The sequence below is a fragment of the Dendropsophus ebraccatus genome, chromosome 3 (genome assembly GCF_027789765.1).
Source record: "Dendropsophus ebraccatus isolate aDenEbr1 chromosome 3, aDenEbr1.pat, whole genome shotgun sequence".
Classification (NCBI taxonomy): Eukaryota; Metazoa; Chordata; class Amphibia; order Anura; family Hylidae; genus Dendropsophus; species Dendropsophus ebraccatus.
Genome location: NC_091456.1, coordinates 185,325,625 through 185,347,342, shown reverse-complemented (window position 1 = coordinate 185,347,342; position 21,718 = coordinate 185,325,625). Strand labels below are relative to the sequence as shown.

The following is a 21,718-nucleotide window of genomic DNA, read 5'->3' as shown; positions in this document are numbered from 1 at the left end:
GCTGGTGCTGTCACTATGCCCCCTGTATGTGGTGCTGGTGCTGTCACTATGCCCCCTGTATGTGGTGCTGGTGCTGTCACTATGCCCCCTGTATGTGGTGCTGGTGCTGTCACTATGCCCCCTGTATGTGGTGCTGGTGCTGTCACTATGCCCCCTGTATGTGGTGCTGGTGCTGTCACTATGCCCCCTGTATGTGGTGCTGGTGCTGTCACTATGCCCCCTGTATGTGGTGCTGGTGCTGTCACTATGCCCCCTGTATGTGGTGCTGGTGCTGTCACTATGCCCCCTGTATGTGGTGCTGGTGCTGTCACTATGCCCCCTGTATGTGGTGCAGGCAGTGCTGGTGCTGTCACTAGGCCCCCTGTATGTGGTGCTGGTGCTGTCCCTACGCCTCCTGTATGTGGTGCTGTTACTACGCCCCCTGTATGTGGTGCAGGCAGTGCTGGTGCTGTCACTACGCCCCCTGTATGTGGTGCTGGCGCTGTCACTATGCCCCCTGTATGTGGTGCTGGTGCTGTCACTACGCCCCCTGTATGTGGTGCTGGTGCTGTCCCTACGCCCCCTGTATGTGGTGCTGGTGCTGTCCCTACGCCCCCTGTATGTGGTGCTGGTGCTGTCACTAGGCCCCCTGTATGTGGTGCTGGTGCTGTCCCTACGCCCCCTGTATGTGGTGCTGTTACTACGCCCCCTGTATGTGGTGCAGGCAGTGCTGGTGCTGTCACTAGCTGTCACTACGCCCCCTGTATGTGGTGCTGGCGCTGTCCCTACGCCCCCTGTATGTGGTGCTGGCGCTGTCACTACGCCCCCTGTATGTGGTGCGGTCACTACGCCCCCTGTATGTGGTGCGGTCACTACGCCCCCTGTATGTGGTGCTGTCACTACGCCCCCTGTATGTGGTGCGGTCACTACGCCCCCTGTATGTGGTGCGGTCACTACGCCCCCTGTATGTGGTGCGGTCACTACGCCCCCTGTATGTGGTGCGGTCACTACGCCCCCTGTATGTGGTGCGGTCACTACGCCCCCTGTATGTGGTGCGGTCACTACGCCCCCTGTATGTGGTGCGGTCACTACGCCCCCTGTATGTGGTGCGGTCACTACGCCCCCTGTATGTGGTGCGGTCACTACGCCCCCTGTATGTGGTGCGGTCACTACGCCCCCTGTATGTGGTGCGGTCACTACGCCCCCTGTATGTGGTGCGGTCACTACGCCCCCTGTATGTGGTGCGGTCACTACGCCCCCTGTATGTGGTGCGGTCACTACGCCCCCTGTATGTGGTGCGGTCACTACGCCCCCTGTATGTGGTGCGGTCACTACGCCCCCTGTATGTGGTGCGGTCACTACGCCCCCTGTATGTGGTGCGGTCACTACGCCCCCTGTATGTGGTGCGGTCACTACGCCCCCTGTATGTGGTGCGGTCACTACGCCCCCTGTATGTGGTGCGGTCACTACGCCCCCTGTATGTGGTGCGGTCACTACGCCCCCTGTATGTGGTGCGGTCACTACGCCCCCTGTATGTGGTGCGGTCACTACGCCCCCTGTATGTGGTGCGGTCACTATGCCCCCTGAATGTGGTGCTGGTGCTGTCACTACGCCCCCTGTATGTGGTGCTGGTGCTGTCACTATGCCCCCTGTATGTGGTGCTGGTGCTGTCACTACGCCCCCTGTATGTGGTGCTGGTGCTGTCACTACGCCCCCTGTATGTGGTGCTGGTGCTGTCACTACGCCCCCTGTATGTGGTGCTGGTGCTGTCACCAGGCCCCCTGTATGTGGTGCTGGTGCTGTCACTACGCCCCCTGTAAGTGGTGCTGGTGCTGTCACTATGCCCCCTGTATGTGGTGCGGTCACTACGCCCCCTGTAAGTGGTGCTGGTGCTGTCACCAGGCCCCCTGTATGTGGTGCAGGCAGTGCTGCCGTCCTCGCCTCCCTCCATGGCGGCGGTGCTGGTAATAGATGAGCCTGTGTGTAGCGGGGAGGAATGGGTGCATGCCTGGAATACTTGGTTTATGTCCCAGTTTCAGCACCGGGACCCGAAACTGACCTCGGGGTTATGTAAAGTTGATGAGTTGGTTGGTGTCGAGCACCTAGTCAGGTTGTTGTGCGTATTCCAGTGAATGGATAAGGGGGCGGCCGTGGCCCCTGGGGGCCGGTGGTGTACACACAGAGTAGGGCTCCAAATATATCCTCACCCAGCCCATGACTTCCCGTGCGATAACACGGGCATGGGAACACCGAGGGCGGCAACCCCGAGGGGCACTAACAGAGTCACCACAGGCATGGCTGATAACAGAGAGCAGGGGCTGACTGCTGCACGCCTCTCTATATAACATATTCTGCAGTGTAATAGTACGGAGACAGGACCTCCGCTATAGTACTCGGTCCTACACTAATGGTGGGGATCAGCGACACTGCTGATCCATGCAGTAAAGGCGGGGTCCCCCCCATAGATCGTGAGGCGGGGATAGCCTACGAGGCAGTCTCTTGCCATTATATGCCCCTGGGGTGTTTGGTTGCTATGGGCAACATGCATCCTAACCAATCATGGCGCAGCTTTCATTTCGTGTTGCGCTCTTGTATAATGAAAGCAGGGCGGTGATTGGTTGCTAAGGGCAACAGGCTGTTTAGCGATCAATCAATCCGGCCTAATAAATTTGCGTAGAATCCATTCTCTATGGATTTTATATGGATATCCGAGTCTATAAGGAGTTAACGCTCTTCTTGGGTGACTTGTCTTATTCCGCTTTGCTGGTTCCGTCTTAGCAATAATGCCAAGAATACTAGAGACGTCTTCCCGCCCCGGCAGTGGATGTGACAGGTGACCGCGGGGGCCGCACGCCATGTCACAGCTCGCCTTTCCTGGCTATAGGCTGTTTGGTTGCTATGGGTTACGGCTCCACTTTAGTTTTAGTAGCCATCAGGTAGAGCTGGGCGATATGGCCAAAAAATAAAATCTCGATTTTTTTAAAAATTTTGGACGATTCTCGATTTAAATCTCGATTTTTTTTTTTCCTTTTTGCTAAATAAACAGAATAGTTTTGTCCTTGCAGCATCAGATACTATTTTAATGACATTTGAGACAACTGTATTGCTTCTCACTGTAACAGTGCTCCCCTGTAGTAGACAAGCCCCCTGTGTGCCATTCTGGGCCCCCATATAGTATAGGAGATCTTCTTTGTGTGTTTAGTAGTGGAGGTATAGTGGATAAGGGGTGTAGTAGTAGTAGTACAGGTAAAGATGAGGGGTGTAGTAGTACAGGTACAGATGAGGGGTGTAGTAGTACAGGTACAGATGAGGGGTGTAGTAGTAGTAGTACAGGTACAGATGAGGGGTGTAGTAGTAGTACAGGTACAGATGAGGGGTGTAGTAGTACAGGTACAGATGAGGGGTGTAGTAGTACAGGTACAGATGAGGGGTGTAGTAGTAGTAGTACAGGTACAGATGAGGGGTGTAGTAGTAGTACAGGTACAGATGAGGGGTGTAGTAGTACAGGTACAGATGAGGGGTGTAGTAGTACAGGTACAGATGAGGGGTGTAGTAGTAGTACAGGTAAAGATGAGGGGTGCAGTAGTAGTACACGTATAGATGAGGGGTGCAGTAGTAGTACACGTATAGATGAGGGGTGCAGTAGTAGTACACGTATAGATGAGGGGTGCAGTAGTAGTACACGTATAGATGAGGGGTGTAGTAGTAGTACAGGTATAGATGAGGAGTGTAGTAGTAGTAGTAGTAGTACAGGTACAGATGAGGGGTGTAGTAGTACAGGTACAGATGAGGGGTGTAGTAGTAGTACAGGTAAAGATGAGGGGTGTAGTACTAGTACACGTATAGATGAGGGGTGTAGTAGTAGTACAGGTATAGATGAGGGGTGTAGTAGTAGTAGTACAGGTACAGATGAGGGGTGTAGTAGTACAGGTATAGATGAGGGGTGTAGTAGTACAGGTCTAGATGAGGGGTGTAGTAGTAGTACAGGTATAGATGAGGGGTGTGGTAGTACAGGTATAGATGAGGGGTGTAGTAGTAGTAGTACAGGTACAGATGAGGGGTGTAGTAGTAGTACAGGTATAGATGAGGGGTGTAGTAGTACAGGTATAGATGAGGGGTGTAGTAGTAGTACAGGTATAGATGAGGGGTGTGGTAGTACAGGTATAGATGAGGGGTGTAGTAGTAGTAGTACAGGTACAGATGAGGGGTGTAGTAGTAGTACAGGTATAGATGGGGTGTAGTAGTAGTACAGGTATAGATGAGGGGTGTAGTAGTACAGGTACAGATGAGGGGTGTAGTAGTAGTACAGGTATAGATGAGGGGTGTAGTAGTAGTACAGGTATACATGAGGGGTGTAGTAGTAGTACAGGTATAGATGAGGGGTGTGGTAGTAGTACAGGTATAGATGAGGGGTGTGGTAGTAGTACAGGTATAGATGGGGTGTAGTAGTAGTAGTAGTAGTAGTAGTACAGGTATAGATGAGGGGTGTAGTAGTAGTAGTAGTACAGGTATAGATGAGGGGTGTAGTAGTAGTACAGGTATAGATGAGGGGTGTAGTAGTAGTACAGGTATAGATGAGGGGTGTAGTAGTAGTACAGGTACAGATGAGGGGTGTAGTAGTACAGGTATAGATGGGCAGCTAGGGGGGGATGGAGGGGGACTGGGGGTGACTGGGGGTGATGGAGGAGGAGTGGGGGTGATGGAGGAGGAGTGGGGGTGATGGAGGAGGAGTGGGGGTGATGGAGGAGGAGTGGGGGTGATGGAGGAGGAGTGGGGGTGATGGAGGAGGAGTGGGGGTGATGGAGGAGGAGTGGGGGTGATGGAGGAGGAGTGGGGGTGATGGAGGAGGAGTGGGGGTGATGGAGGAGGAGTGGGGGTGATGGAGGAGGAGTTGGGGTGATGGAGGGCGACTGGGGGTGATGGAGGGCGACTGGGGGTGATGGAGGGCGACTGGGGGAGATGGAGGGGGGCTGGGGCAGCTGGGAATGATTGGGAAAGGAGTACACATAGCCCTCCTCCCCTCACCCCGGCCACACATGCAGGTCCCGGTCTCTGCAGGAGGCTGCAGGGACTGTAGTGGTGATAGCGTCGCTGCCATTACTGGAGCTGTACAGCAGGATCAGGGGTGAAGATCCTGCTGTACAGCTCCAGTAATGGCAGCGACGCTATCACCACTACAGTCCCTGCAGAGACCGGGACCTGCATGTGTGGCCGGGGTGAGGGGAGGAGGGCTATGTGTACAGCTGGGGAAGGTCGGTCGCGGCTCTGGGGGACTGCCGACCGACCTGCACTTCCCGCCCGCCCGGCACCTCCACGCAGCGCCGCCCCCTCACTTCCCGCCGGCCGTAACCTGCACCTCATGGCCGGCCGGCACCTCCACGCAGTGCTGCCCGCCCTCCATCTCCTGCCCGGCACCTGCACCTCCCGTCCGCCCGCCCGACTGACTCTCCGCGCTTCTCTGCCCTTCTCTGCCCGCAATGATTTTTTGTGAAAATCGAATTTACGATTTTCACAAAAAATCAAATCGATTCTAACCTTCTGGGCGAATTAATCGAATTAATTCGATTAATCGCCCAGCCCTACCATCAGGTCAGCGGCCCTTGTGGACAGCATGCCGCTCTCTTCGGTCGACATCCCCTATACCCTTATAGGAGAACTACAACCCCCAGCATGCTCCTGTCATACGGCTGTATGGCTTGTCCAGCATCTGTTTCGGCCCCCGTTTGTCTCCTCTGCCGCACTCTTTTGATTCCCTAGTGTCAGGCGATGCACGTGACCGCGTCTTGTGATCACATGGTGTTGTGGCTGAACCTCCGGCTGCAGGATAAACTTATGACTTGCCAGGAAACCAGCGGCCCCGGAGTTAACCCCATGACTGCCTCTGCGCCTCTCATCATATAGGATGCTGAAGTAGTCAGCTGTATTGCATCCCTATGGGCCTCCTATTACAGTCATTTAAAGGGATTCTCTGCTTTGGTCAATCCCTCCGAGAATCTCGCAGCTTTATGGTTACGGCTGTCATCTTACACCCTTGCATCCGGAGGTATAAATATAAAGGTGGTAATCTTGGTATCGGGATTGAAATGTGTCGCTCGTCTATTCTTAATGAAGCAGGGACAGGATTATCTTCCAAGATCCTGCACCAGATCAAACCCCCCCCAGGCCTGGGCCAAGGGGACTTTAAAGGGGTTGTCCAGCGAAAATCTTTTTCTTTCATATCAACTGGTGTCAGAAAGTTATATAGATTTGTAATTTACTTCTATTAAAAAAATCTTAAGTCTTCCCATACTTATTAGCTTCTGTACGTCCTGCAGGAAGTGGTGTATTCTTCCCCGTCTGACTCAGTGCTCTCTGCTGCCACCTCTGTCCATGTCAGAAACTGTCCAAAGCAGGAGAGGTTTTCTATGGGGATTAATAGAGAATAGAGACAGCTCGGCCAGAGATGTCAGCAGAGAGCACTGTGTCAGACTGAAAATAAAACATTTCCTGCAGGACATACAGCAGCTAATAAGTATTGGGAGAATTAAGATTTTTTTAATAGAAGTAAATTACAAATCTATATAACTTTCTGATACCAGTTTATTTGAAAGAAAGGATTTTCACTGGACTATCCCTTTAAGGACTCCATTAGCGTCTCCTGCCTGCCTGCATGTAATGGAGCTCCTATAGATAGGGACTGCTTTCCCTTTAGGCTTAGATAAGCACATACTTGACTTTCAACTATACGTGAAGATGCAGGGCTGACTTTCTATGCGGGTTGTTTGGTGAAGAGCTGTCATTTACTCCAAGCATGTGACTTCCCCAGTCTTTCAGCTTCTGTCAACAAACGTAGGGGGTTTCCTTCTCCTGGCGTGAAGGGGCGTGTGACTGGTGTGGCCTCGGGAGACTGGAGAGGCTCCCAAATGTGGTGCGCATCACCACGTCTGATTCCCATAAATATAGTGAGACTGTGTATACATGTCATTAAAGGGGCACTCCAGAGAATTTTTATTTTTTTATTTTTAATCAGCTGGTGCCATTAAGTTTTAAAGATTTGTAAATGAATAGTTTTATTCTGTCTTCCGGTACTTATCAGCTGCTGTATGTCCTGCAGGAAGTGGTGTATTCTTTTCAGTCTGACACTGACTGAAAATTTCCATGTCAGGAACTGTCCAGAGCAGGAGAGGTTTTCTATGGGGATTTGCTGCTGCTCTGGACAGTTCCTGACATGGACAGAGGAGGCAGCAGAGAGCACTGTGTCAGACTGGAAATACACCACTTCCTACAGGACATACGGCAGCTGATAAGTACTGGAAGTCTAGAGATTTGAAATAGCAGTATAACTTTCTGACAAAAAAACTAAAATAAATTCCTGTTGCCCCAGTATATATCTGCCACCCTAGGGGAGATCCCTATAGTCACCATTGAGCTGTATAGATTGGCGCTGTGCCATGGCAGGCTGTTTGTTCGCCGTCGTCTGCAGGGACCATCTAAACATTAACCAAGTTCCTGGTGTGAAGTCATGCAAGTCCGCCCAGTGTACACCAGAGACCCCCCCTAATATTCACTGTCATTTATGAGAATCCAGTCACAAGTTTTCTCAAGTTTTTTGTTTTTCTCTCTGACAACCTCTGGGTGGGGGGAAGAGATTTAATGGCGCACAATGTGGAATTTCACCGGAGCTTGCAAAGTATTTTTTTTATCTTCTTGCTGGGAATGATTGGTAGCGGAGGCCATAGAGGAGCGATGTGACATATCACAGGTCAGGAGGAAATGTCTGAGACCCGTGGGACCCCCCTGCAGTGAACATGGGGGCCCCCAAGCATGGATCCCATTAACAAAGGGGGGGGGGCAGATTTACCTTTCAGGACTCTGGGAGAGCTGTGTGTGAGCTTCTATTATACATACATGAGAGGTGGTGAGTCTATCTATCTATCTGTCTGTCTGTCTATCCTTCCTCTACTGTTAGATGGCGGGGGTGACCTGCAGGAGAGTTGCAGGTCACCATGAACAGTACTAATACAGTACTAATTTGCCCCTCCATGTACATCACAGATCGATAGATGTGACCGGCCTGACATCTGTGGACAGTGGATGGTGATGTGTAGTGACGGCCGCCCCCGAACCTCAGACTGAAAGCGGGATTATCTATGGAGGATGATGAGCTGTCACTGCTCGGGGGTGGGGGGAGGGTTCTGCACCCCAGGCCTCACTTTCTGTCTGTGAAACCTATGGGGCCTTGATCACTTCATTACTGGGCCTCCCAGCATATGAGTGCATGTGTGGCATTGCAGGAACACTTCATCAGTCATTATGGAAGATAGATGAAGCTCACTGTATCTATACGTTTACCCTCTTTGTGTTTTATAGAACACAATGGGAGTTGTAGTTTAGCGGCAGCTTGTGTGGGGGCGCTATCATTACTCTCCTGTGACCTTCAGCTCTGTATGACTGGTCCCTGTCAGTTAATGGAGGACTATGCATTGTGACAACCAGTATAGAAGTCGTCACAGCTTCTGCCGCGGTTGTCACCCATCTTTCCCCACAGCCCTGAATGGCTGGAGGTCTGGGAAGCAGCTTGTTCTCTTTTCCCATTTAAGTAAACAGATTTTCCACGTTAGATCGTCAGTGGTCTGAGAGAAATGTGCCTTGGTCCTGTGATCGCTGCAGCCTCTGCACTGCCTCTCCTGGCAACATCGTACTGTGGCTGACAGACCACGCTGTGATATCCTATACAGCAGCTGTTATTATTATTATTATTATTATTATAATATTATTATTATTAATATGGAGGCCCTGGTACAGGTGCTGGCAGATCACAGGAGCAAACAGCGAGAGCGCCAGGAGTCAGGTCATTTCTGATCTAATATTGATAACTTATTGCTGGGATTTCCTTCAATATCAGATTGCTGGAATTTGATTGGAATTCAACATTTATGGAGGCGGCTGAGAGTACAGGGGATCCTTAGAGGGATTGGGATGGGGGTCTTCCCTGTCTGGGATCCTTGGAGGGATGGGGTGGAGGGTCTTCCCTGTCTGGGATCCTTTCGGGGGTGTTTCTTCCCTGTCGGAGATCCTTGGAGGGTTGTGGGGGGTGGTGTTCCCTGTCGGGGATCCTTGGAGGAAAGGGGGGGTTCCCTATCCATACGTTGCGCCCTTTGTGCTGCTCTAGATATTTGCTCACTTCACTGGGACACATAATCATTATGGAGGCGGACATTACCGGTAACATGTCTTCCCTTCTCACTGACCGTGTCTTCTTAATGTGACATCATTTGACCTTAATGTACAATAGTAGTGGCCAGAAGTTTGTCACAGCGGCGGTGGTGGTAGTAGTAATAGTAGTAGGCGGCTGAAGTTTTATAGTGGCCAGAGCTGCGACTGATGATGGGAACTCCTGCCGCTGAACTCTCCGGGGTCAGTGACTAATGTCACATGACCTGAATTCTGATCACTTGTCACTTCTTGAAAGAGGAAGCTGAGTAGGCCCATAGATATATAAAGAGAGAGAGATCTATAGGATCCAGGGGAGGAATCACTGACAGATGTCATTGGCTTTGGCGTGCGCAGTGACTACCGGGATGTGTCTGTAAGGTACGGCTCTCAATCTAAGGGATATGTATGACCATGTAGGCTGACGGGCAGCCATGTTGTATTCTGTGTCTGTGACCATTGTCACCCAGGTTATATCAGGTACCTATAGCATTACTGTATGGCTGGACAGGCCTGATGTCCCTTACATGGCAGATATAGTAACACACAGCCGAGCTCATTGCAGGACTAGGAAGCTGAGATACAGGTCACTGTAGGGTCCTTGGCTGAGATAGCATCAGCAGCTCAGGTTGTGCCTATGGGACTACAATTTCCTGTATTAACGGCTTTAAATCCTCCAGAGCTGAACTTTTCCTAGGGGAAGTCAGTAACGTATTCCCCTCTCGTCACTTCTGTAATGGCTTCACCAAACAGCAGCCTAGATCTGAGCTCCTCTGCAGTGTGAATGACAAAGCTTCAGACGCATTGTGGATATAGATCTACAATGTTGTGTAGTGAGTGACCAGGAGATGTGACCCTAACCCTCCGCATTAGGCACGTCCCAGCATGCATTCCTCTTGTACCGTGTTCCTTAAAGGGGTTATCCAGCGCTACAAAAACATGGCCACTTTCCCCCCTCTTGTGTCCAGATTGGGTGGGGTTTCAAACTCGGTTCCATTGAAGTAAATGGAGCTTAATTGCAAACCACACCTCAACTGGAGACAAGAGAGGGGGAAAAGTGGCCATGTTTTTGTAGCGCTGGATAACCCCTTTAACCTGTGTGACTACAGCTCCCATCATGCACTGTGACCGCCTCTGGGTGTTTGGGCATTATAGTAGGTGTTGTAAAATCTGAAAATCATTGTCTTGGTGCTACCTATAGGTGGAGCTAGAGAGCTAATTTGCATACATTTTTGCCTGTGTGACTCCATACACCAGCTAGGTCTTTTCAATGATAGATGGTAGTCAGTCAGACCCCAATAGCCGCCTGTATATACCGTATACGATTTTACCGTGCTGTCCTCCTGATTGATGACATCAATGTTTTCTGCTCCGTTCTCTCCCTCTCGTTTTATTAGTCTGTCCTTGCCGTGAACTCGCGCTTTTTTTTTTTTTTTTCTTCTTTCGCCATCCTCCTCTCCTCACCTGGCGGCGGCGCAGGCTCAGATCGGAGGCGCTCTATGTTCCCAGCCGACGTTTTAATTTGTTTTTTATTATGTATCTGTAAGAATGGGCTTTTTGTGTCCTGGTACATAAGGGGGGGGGGGGTCCCTATTGTAAGTGTCTTCTGCTGCAAAGGTCACAAATGAGAATCTCTGAAAAGACTGCGGCATAAGAGGAAACTGGAGATTAGTAGTGCGTCTTAAGACTTGAAAGAGGAAAGGCAGGTCAGGGGGTGGGAAAGGCCGAGGCGAGCGCGCCGGCCGCAGGACTCGATGGATCTGGCTGATTATAAAGCCGAGCATGAGTTAAGCGCCACAGAAAGGATCAAACGCTCAGCCCTGACCACCTGCAATTAGGATTCCTTTGTCACGGCTCAAGACGACTTCAAACAAGAGGCTTTCTTCTGAGCCAATTTAAAGCCTGAGGTCCGGGGTTAACCTCTTAGCTGCCGGCAGGGCCCTGGCTTCCTCTCCAGGTCACTTACTACTTACTTCTTTAAAAGGGTTGTTCACCAAAAAAAATGCTTTTTTTGGTAATTTTACTTCCATAAAAAAAAAATTCCAGTCTTCCAGTACTTATCAGCTGCTGTATGTCCTGCAGGAAGTGGTGTATTCTTCCCAGTCTAACACAGTGCTCTCTGCTGCCACCTCTGTCCATGTCAGGAACTGTCCAGAGCAGTAGCAAATCCTCATAGAAAACCTCTCCAGACCGGAAAGACTACACCATTTCCTGCAGGACATAAAGCAGCTGATAAGTATTGTAAGAATTGAGATTTTTTTTTTAATGAAAGTAAATTACAAATATTTGAAAGAAATTTTTTTTTTGTTGTGAACTACCCCTATAAGGATCGGAACAGGTCTTTTGGGCACAGTGGGTGGTTTCAGGGGGCGCTGTTAGGTTTTATAACTATATAGTTGTGCAGAAGATGCCATTTTATCAGTCTCCCCTACCAGCTAGTTTCCTACTGTCGCCTGCAATGGTGCATTTACACAGAGATTTATCTGACAGATCTTTGAAGCCAAAGCCAGAAACAGACTATAAAGAGAGATCAGGTCATAAAGGAAAGACTTTGATTTCTCCTCTTTTCAAATCCATTCCTGGCTTTGGCTTAAAGAATCTGTCAGATAAATCTCTCTGCAATATGCAAACTCCATACATTACCTATTCATACTGCAGGGCTCCTCTTGCGGTCCGCTTCTCCCTGGGTCCTGCGCCCTGCAGCTTCAGAGTGGCCGGTCTCAGCTGACAGGTCGCTCAGCCAATCACTGGCTGGGACCGCCACGGCCAGTGATTGGCTGAGCGGCCTGTTAGCTGAGACAAGCCGCTCTGAAGCTGCAGGGCGCGGGACCGAAGCAAGGGCTGCAAGGACATCAGTAACAATGTCCATGCAGCCCTTGTTAAACAATTATCGGGCCGTGTAATAGGCCAAGTAAATGAGCGCTGATCTAGCAGACCGGCGCTCGTTTACAGTTATTATTGGGCCCGTGTAATAAGGGCCCTATTCCACGGGACGATTATCGTTCGGATAATCGTTAAATCATTCGGATGAAATCGATAATCGTTCGGTTGAATAGCAGTTAACAATTAAATGAGGAACGAGAAATCGTTGATCGCTTAATAAGACCTTGACCTATTTTTATCATTGCTCGTTCGCAAATCGTTCGGTTGTTCGCAGTAGCGACGAACGCAATAGCTACAACAAGATGACCGCAAGATCGATCGTAAGTAACGATCATCGCTCTGTGTAAATGGATGAACGATTTCAGGTCATTCGCAATAGCGACCGTTTATTGTTAACGATCATGCGACCGATAATCGTCCCGTGTAATAGGGCCCTAACGCCCTTATGATGCGTTTACACAGACAGATTTATCTGACAGATTCTTGAAGCCAAAGCCAGGATCTAAGAGGAGAAATCAGTCTTTCCTTTATGACCTGTTCTCTGTTTATAGTCTGTTTCTGGCTTTGGCTTCAAATCTTTGGCAGATAATCTGTCAGATAGTCTCTGTGTAAATGGACCCTTAGGCATTGCTATATCTTGCATCTGATCTGTATTACTGCTAGTCCTGCAGAGGCTCGAGAGCTGGTGACAACCTTTATGGGCCCTGCAGTGTTTGCCGCTTCCTAATCCTACAGATGCAGCGTCATCCTGCAATCTTGCATCTGATGGGTGTTCTGCATGCAACCATATTGCAGTTATAATTTCACAGGTATAATGTTGCGCATCCTAGAAGACATACAAGTCTATGGCGCCCATTGGGGATTTCTGTAGTAGAGTAGAGACCAGGCCTGCATGCACCATATATACCAGGATAGCAGATGACTCGTGTCCCTGACGTCACATGACGTGTGTTGTTTGCACATTGTGACCCCTTGATGCTGTGTGAGCACGATCTGTATCCTCGATCTCAGACGCGACCTATCTTTTTCACCGGAGCGGGTTTCTCCTGCACCGTTCCCACCTGCATCAGGGGAACAAAAGGCCTTTTGTGAGGAGAGAAAGTAAATTGTGTCACATGAGAGGACGGATCCTGCTCTATTATACACTGAGAATGCGGAGCCTGAGCGCAGACGAGAGGGCGCTGCCACCCTGGGGGTCCCCTTACACCCCCTCCTCATCATTGACACACTCCAGCTATTGCATAACTACAACTCCCAGCATGACCGCCAGGGCATGCTGAGAGTTGTAGTTTTGCAATAGCTGGAGAGACACGGGTTAGGTGTCAATGTGACCTTTCACCTACAGTCTCACAGCCCCCCATGCCTTGAAGGGGGTCGGGATGGTATCCTGTGTTTCTGTATACTCTCTGTATACTCGCTCTCAGAATGGGCGACTTTGTTCTGCCTGGCCGTCATGTGTCAGATAGCATCAGCGTCCGGCGGTGGCGATGCTCAGGCCTGAAGGCTTCACTTTCATGATGTGTGTACGCTCTCTGGGCGCCCCCCTCCCCCCATGAGCGCAGCTCTGGAGCACTTCCTCTGCTTGTCTTCTTCTGCCATGCTGACAGGAACTGCGCAGCTGTTGTCGCTCTGTGTGTTTTCTCGCTCGCAGGAAGTCTGAAACAAGAAAGAAAACAAAGTCGCCTTAAAAAAAGAAAAAAGGAAGCAGCGTCGGCCATCTATTTCACTTTTTTTGTGCAGCATTAACCCTTGCACTGCTTTACGCTCAGTCACTGTGGAGGACAATACGCCCTCCATAGGTCTATAGGGGAAATGTACTGATTTGTCTGGGTTGGGTTCATTCCGTGCAGCAGTTTGTCAGAAAATGACATGGTTTCTTTCTTAGGAAAAAAAAAAAACAGCGCCACCCCTGGCTACAGGTTGTGTGTGATATTGCATGTCGGCTGCGTTCAGTACAATGGAGCTGGGTATCTGCTATATTGCTTCTGGGTTTAGACTCCAGTTCAACAAAAAATTTTTTTCTTTCATATCAACTGGTACCAGAAAGTGCCAGAGATATGTAATTTACTCCTATTTAAAAATCCCCAGTCTTCCAATACTTATCAGCTGCTGTATGTCCTGCAGGAAGTGGTCTATTCTTTCCAGGCTGACACAGTGCTCTCTGCTGACACATCTGTCCATGTCAGGAACTGTCCAGAGCAGCAGCAAATCCCCATAGAAAACCTCTCCTGCTCTCCAGACCGGAAAGAATGCACCACTTCCTGCAGGACATACAGCAGATGATTTTTTTTTTTCAGAAATCAAGTACAGGTGATTTTAAGAAACTTTGTAATTGGGTTTATTATGCAAATTATCACTGCTCATTATCAGGAAATCTTAACACTTTTACATCAGTCTGGCCCTGTGTAACCTATAGAGAGGGGAGGGGGAAGGAGGGAGATTAGTCGCCAGCAGAGAACAAAGGATTACACAGTGGGACCTGTGTGAAAGACAGTATTCAGAAGTCTGAGAGGTCAGTGCTGACTTCAGAGGAGAGAGCCCTCTGATGTAGCTGTAAATTAACTCATTGTTGTCCTGTTTTGGTGCCTCATCTCCCTCCCCTCTCCATAAGAGGACCATGAAGACAGGGGGGGGAGAGCTTCAAACTGCTTTCTCATGATAATAAACCCAATTACAAAGTTTCTTAAAATCGCCTGTACTATTGATTTCTGCAAAAAAAAAAAAAAATGTATAAGACAGTGACACTTTTTAAGGTGGTTCCTTTAAGTCTCCAGTTCAGACCAGCGTCTCCAGTCAGTCAGGGGGGAGATCAAGTAGAAACCTATAAGCCCCCTGCCTTATCCAGTTTCCCGTCCCAGTCCATTGAAAGGGATTTTCTCAGAGGGTTTTTCTCTCTCTCCAGGAAGGATAGTGTTGTGGGGCTGCCTGCCATATGCTGGATCTTATCAGCTCCTTCCTCCTTAATCTGCTGGTGTCATTGTGTGTAATGCTCTTTTTACACCCCCCCACTTCCACCTCCGAGGACGTCTCAGGCACATACTCGGTCTGGTCAATGGATTTACTGTTTGTCAGCATAGCACACCCCACTGGGGGTGGATTCGAGGGTCAGGGGGGGGGCAGCTTTTCTGTTTTGGTCCCAATATCATAACCAAGCGTCCTCTCCTTAATTGTAAACGTGATCTGTTCCTGGGAAAGCTGAGTGAGAGTGCAGCTAATTTGCATATATTTTTTCCCATGCAGCTTTGCAGTAACCAGCTGGGTCTCCTCAATCAGTATCGCCCATTAGACTTGCACCCTCCAGATGTCGGTCAGGGGTGTGGGCATGATATGTTCTTCCTCTCCCGTCCTGTCATCTGGCGGCGGGCCCGGCTGCATCTGGTTATTTCGGTCCTCCTAATGGATGTGCTGCGGGGACCGGTTTGGGTGTCGCGCTCTGAGTGCTCTGTAATGGTTTTCAGGAAGCCTTTGCCAAGTCCTCTCCTTTCTCCCCCGCAGGATGAGCTGCGTTAGCCGCGGCTGTTTATTGATTTAGCCGGAGCTCGGTCTCCTCTGCTTCCCAGCGTCTACAATGCCCCGCGGCACTTCTGCTCTAAAAAGCAAACAAGCCCCATCTCCCCGAGTGCTGCATACGTGCCGCGCTCCGGCCACTCGGAAATAATCCGGCAGCGGTTGTAATGTGAGCACGGAGGAGCCGAGCTTGTGTGTGTGCGCGGCACGGGACATCCCGGATAGACGACACTTCTAACGGATTCTCCTTCTCTTCCTGCAGCCGTGACATGGAGAGTAAAGAAACACTCAGGGGCCTACAGAAGATGGACGACCGCCCGGAGGAGCGCATGATCAGGGAAAAACTCAAGGCCACCTGTATGCCGGCATGGAAGCACGAGTGGCTGGAGCGGAGGAGCAGGCGAGGCCCAGTGGTAAGTCACACTCACCTTTATAGCTAATGGTCGTCATGATCTCTGCTAGCTGTCAATAGGATCCGTCACTGTCCTGGTCATGTGATTGACACACAGGTGCATGGCGCTGTCTCGTGACCAGAACTGGGGCACCAAGGGGCTGCACATCAGGGTTGGGGAAACTTCCGCCCTCGCAAAACTACATTTCCCATCATGCCTGGACAGCCAAAGCTTTAGCTTTGGCTGTCCAGGCATGATGGGAATTGTAGTTTTGCAACAGCTGAAGGGCCAAAGGTTCCTCATTCCTGTTTTATATGAATACACACCATACATTGATAGCCCATATGGGGGGGGGGGGGGGGCTTGAAGTTTAAAGTGATAGTTCACAATAAAGAATTCTTTCAAATCAACTGGTTCCTAGAAAGTGCCAGAGATTTGTAATTCACTTCCATAAAAAAAAATGCCAGTCTTCCAGTAGTAGTAGTAGTGTATTCTTTCCAGTCTGACACAGTGCTCTCTGCTGCCACCTCTGTCCATGTCAGGAACTGTCCAGAGCAGCAGCAAATCCCCATACAAAACCACTTCTTTCAGGACATACAGCAGATGATAAGTACTGGAAGACTTGAGATTTATTTTTTTTTCTTAATAAAAGTAAATAACAAATCTCTGGCACTAGTTGATTTGAAAGAAGCCATTTTTAGTGAACAACCCCTTTAATGTCTATATGGCCACTCCAATCCTTGGCTCCAGTGAATGAAACCAACAGCATCTTTGGGGATCTCTGATTCTTCTCATTCGCATTGGGCCCCAGAGTGTAGATCCATGGTCTGGTTCAGGTTGTCTTTCTCATATATTGTATTTATTTCCTCTCTCTGTACAGGTCGTGAAACCGATTACAGTGAAAGCCGACGGCTCTGACGCCTCCAAATCTGACTCCTCAGTGGAGGGGACGGTGAACGGGTCCGGACACACGGTGAAGGGGCGGCGGAGTCCTTCCCCCAGCAGCTCTTCCAGCTCCTCCAAGTCAAAGCCGGAGTCTCCCGGAGTGCAGAGGAGGAGGATGTCTCCGGTCCCTGTAAGTCCTGCACGTCTGGCGTCTCCCTCCTAAGCTCAGTGCCGACAGATGGATTATTAGGGCTTCATTCCACCTGGTTTTGCCATGTGTTACCCTCTCCAGTTCTCCCTCAATCTGCTCCCAGTATTTGGTTCTGGGATTATATAGAGGTAACATTGGCCGTCGCCGTATCACCAGAAGTTCGCTCACACGCACTGTTTGTTCAGTTTCAGAGCGGTCGCGTCACGCCGCCCCGGAGGGCTCCTTCTCCCGACGGGTTCTCGCCCTACAGCCCAGAGGAAACAAGTCGGCGCGTCAACAAAGTCATGAGGGCACGGCTGTATCTACTGCAGCAAATAGGACCCAACTCCTTCCTGATCGGAGGCGACAGCCCGGATAACAAGTACAGAGTGTTCATTGGACCTCAGGTTTGTTAAGTGAGAATTAGGAATCAATACATTGCCCGTAAGACTCCATACACCAGCTGGAAGAAATATACTGGATCCTGTTGTTCTCAGCCACCAGGTCCTGTACTATACAGGAGTCCTTGGCGGCTTGTTTGTATTACAGCACAGTGATCCCTGGCCGCACTGTGAGAGACTTTGCAGGTTCTTCTTTATCCCCTGGGAAAGTCACGCTTCATATTGTCATACAATTATGAGCTTCATCCTGTCGTGGGAAATAGACTGTGTGTAAATAGAGCCATGAGCGCCCCGGGGCCCGCGCAGGTACATACTCACCACATACAAGGACCAGGGCTTGGCTGCTGCCAAAAGCTCCTTGCACGTCTTCCCCCGGGACATGTGAGCTCATGTTCAGCTCGTGTTTACAGTCAGGATCTCTGTCCTGGCAGATTCAGCGCTTTGTTTCCTGTTCACACAACAGCAACAGGTATCTTCCTTATTGTAATACAGGGGAGTCAAACTCGCCGCCCTCCAGCTGGTGCAGAACTACCATTCCTGTCATGCCGGGCATGATGGGGATAATGGTTTTGCAACGGCGTGAGGTTTGCTGTTTGTAATGGATTGCTTGATGGTCCTAGCTCTGCAGCCATTATCTGGAAACATGACACTTACCACCTGCTGACTGTTTACGTCACCACCTAAACCGATGTTCCCCCAACCTGAACTATAACACCCAGCATGCCCTGAGCGCTGTGAATCAGTGTTCTAAAACCTAAACTATTACTACTCCCAGCATGCCCTGAGCACTGTGGGTCAGGGTTCTAAAATCTGTACTACTACAACTCCCAGCATGTCGCAACTGCTGTGGATCAGTGTTCTAAAACCTGAACTACTACTACTACTACTCGCAGCATGCGTTTTTCCAGCATGCCCTGAGAGCTGTCGGTCAGTGTTCCCCAACCAGTGGCTTCTCATCTTTTGCAGAACTACAACTCCCAGCATGTCGCAACAGGAACATGGAAGCAACCTAACCTGAATCTCCAGCTGTTGCAGAACTGTAGTTCCCAGTATGTTCTGTCAGGGCATGCTGGGTGTTGTAGTTTTGCAGTTGCTTTAGACCAGGGATGGGGGGAACTTTCGGCCCTCTAGCTGTTACAAAACTACAATTCCCATCATGCCTGGACAGCCAAAGCTTTAGCTCCCCAGGCATGATGGGAAATGAAGTTTTAGAACAGCTGGCGTGCGGTAGGTTCCCCATCCCAGGTTTAGAGCCGCAGGTTTGCTGTCGCTGTATGATGTACATAAGAGCTATAAAAACCGACACATGGTGTGTGCAGAAATCCCAGTGCACTAAGCGGAATAGCAGAGCTCTGCTACACGGTATGTGAATCCCAGCAGCCTAAGCACTAATCGCGACGCGTCTCTTGTGTCTGACAAGGCGTGACAATGGCAGCGCCCGCTCCTGTGCCCACAATCCAGAGCTCTGGCCCCCCCGTACCCTCCTCTATTTCTGTCTGAAATGTAATTGTTACTCTGCTCTCTCGTAGACCTGCAGCTGCGGCAGGGGCACCTTCTGCATCCATCTCCTCTTTGTCATGTTACGGGTGTTTCAGCTGGAGCCTTCGGATACGATGCTGTGGAGGAAAACCTTGAAGAATTTTGAAGTAGGCAATACCCCCCCCCCCCTCCTTTTCGCTCCATTGTTTCTTGGAAATCATTGTATTGTAATGGCAGATATGCCCCCCCTCGCCCTCACCCCGTCCTCCTCGCTGAATAGGAAGGAGTTACTGTATAATTACTTGCAGGCTGTGGAACTGCAAATGCTGTAAAATGAGCCGGGTTTATGAAAGAATGCATACACAGAGGGATCATATACTCTGTGTGCCGCCATATGCTGCTCGGTGTATGATAATGGAATATGCATAGGTATAGAAGGCATCACTGGGGGTCCAACCTCTGCCCCCCTCCTTCACTCATTCCTAAAAAGTGGGGACACACTTCCCCTAGGCGTCTTCTGGACAACCTGGTATCCTTCATGGACCATAATGCTTACAGCAGTCGGTGCTCCACCGATAAGTGGTGACATATTGGTGATATAACATATCCGTATAGTCTGAGATTCATCTAAAATGCACAACAAAATAACTTTGCAATAGGCAATTAGTTAAGTCTTCTCCCGTTTTGTGTCTGCAGCTTCTATGCAAACGTATGCCTTTCTATGGTAAAAGACAGTAAACCCAACCCGTCTTGGAGCCGTATACCTTCTTCCCAGCCTCCATTACAATGTACAGAGTAAAATAAAAAAAATAAATAAAAAAAATTAGAAAATAGAAACGGATTTAAAAAAAGAATTTTTAGTATTTGACTAAATTTAGGTTACACCTACCCTTTAACGGTATTCTGTTTTGTGCATGCAGCTCCTATGCAGGTCTATGTGTCTCCCTGGTGACTGACTGCAAACAAGCCATCATTCCAATTGTGCAGTCATGCTGTTTTTGCTTCTGTCCCCCTATATGTTTCAATTGCCAAGTTGGTAAAAAGTAAAGAGTGGCTGCAGGGTCAGACTACGAAGGCTTTATTTGTAGTCTGTAACCACGGAGATGCATAGAAGACTATAGAAAGTTTTTAATTTTCGCCTTTTGCATAGTTTCATCCCTTATTTTATACATATTGGGAGACTAAAAGCTAGTGGAAATGGGTGAAGACTTGAAGTGAACGATCTGTCACTTAAACATAGATTTATTTTTTGGTTTTGATGCAGCGCCGTGTTCTGATTTGTTCTCTACTTTTGCCGTATCACCCCCATATCCACCCTTTGCCGCTCCGTTTCCTTCTCCTTCACCTTTCTGCCTTGCTTTCCATCCAGTCTCCACCCCAGTATCCTAGGTGTACTTAGTGCAAGTCGTCTTGGTTATTTTTTGTCATATTTTATTTTATTTTTTTTCATGTGTATTTTTTTTCCGTTAGGTTGAAAGTTTGTTCCAGAAATATCACAGTAGACGTAGCTCAAGGATCAAAGCTCCATCTCGTAACACCATCCAGAAGTTTGTATCACGCATGTCAAATTCTCATACATTATCCTCATCCACCACCTCCACATCTAGTTCAGATACCAGGTTTGTACCTGACTCCGCTTCTGATCGTTTAGTTATGTCTGGAGTCACCATAATGTTACAAGGAGACCTAGTCTCTGTAGATCTCATATTTATTAGCAGGTTTATGTGCTAGGTTTTCTTTATATGTTTCTTAAAGGGGTTAGGAGTGATTATTGACTATAAGATCTTGAGACCTCCAGCGATCAGCTGTGATCTGTAAGGAAACCTATAAGTAAGTGCTCAGTTTCCCTGCAGCGCCACCTGAGGGAGAATGGAGCATTACACTTATATCTTGTAAACAAGACTCTTGGGCCAGACAATCGCTTTAAGGTGGTATAGCTCCTGCTGAAGTGTACTCATTATTGTAGAAGACCTGCTATGCCAACGAGGGTAAAAATAAATACATTTATCAAAAAAGTGAAAAACTGTTGCCTCTAACAACCAATCACAGCTCTGCTTGAATTTCTTAAAGGGGTACTCCTGTGAGAATTTTTTTTCCCTTTCAAATCAACTTACAAATCTGTATATTTAAAAATCTCCAATCTTCCAATACTTATTAGCTGCTGTATACCCTGCAGGAAGTGGTTTTTTTTTTTCTCTCTTGTCTGACAGTGCTCTCTGCTGCCACCTCTGTCAGGAACTGTCCAGAGCAGCAGCAAATCACTATAGAAAACTTTTTCTGCTCTGGGCAGTTCCTGACTGTGGCAGCAGGGAGCACTGTGTCAGACTGGAAAGAATACAGCAGCTGATAAGTATTGGATGAGTAGAGATTTTAAATATAAGTGAATTGCAAATCTGTATAACTTTCTGACACCTGTTGATTTGAATAAAAAATTACTTGCCGGAGTACCGCTTTAAACCACTGCTGAGCTGACTGGTACTTTGGGCAACAAAGATGGTTATTTAAACAGGGTTTTCTTTATCTTATATCCTGGGTGTCTGTCCAACTCGTGTACCTCCAACCGTGCAAAACAGTTCCCATCATGCCTAGCAAGCCAAATGGCATGATGGGAGTTTTAGTTTTGCCACAGCTAGAGGGATGCAGGTTGGACACCCATATTTTATCCCCCCCCCTTTTTAGAATTCTCTGTTTACAGCTTCTATACAAAGCTTGGTAACAAGCAAAATGAGTAGTGACACCCCACAGCCATATTCTGTTAGACCTCTGCCCATCATCATGCTGACATACTTTGTGGAGACCAGTGCTTCTGA

At 49.0% G+C, this 21,718-nt stretch overlaps 2 protein-coding genes across 2 annotated transcripts in view; one reads left to right on the top strand and one right to left on the bottom strand.

The window, feature by feature from the left end:
* LOC138786767 (zinc finger protein OZF-like) overlaps positions 1-21,718 on the bottom strand; it is a 419,299-nt gene that overhangs the window by 349,726 nt on the left and 47,855 nt on the right. The window lies entirely within an intron of this gene.
* Positions 1-21,718, top strand: part of MAP3K1 (mitogen-activated protein kinase kinase kinase 1) — a 49,915-nt gene that overhangs the window by 10,039 nt on the left and 18,158 nt on the right. Inside the window, exons 2-6 of the mRNA XM_069963331.1 lie at positions 15,824-15,974; positions 16,834-17,028; positions 17,235-17,435; positions 18,959-19,075; positions 20,379-20,527. Coding sequence (XP_069819432.1) covers positions 15,824-15,974; positions 16,834-17,028; positions 17,235-17,435; positions 18,959-19,075; positions 20,379-20,527 — 813 coding nt within the window. The remainder of the gene's footprint in view (positions 1-15,823; positions 15,975-16,833; positions 17,029-17,234; positions 17,436-18,958; positions 19,076-20,378; positions 20,528-21,718) is intronic.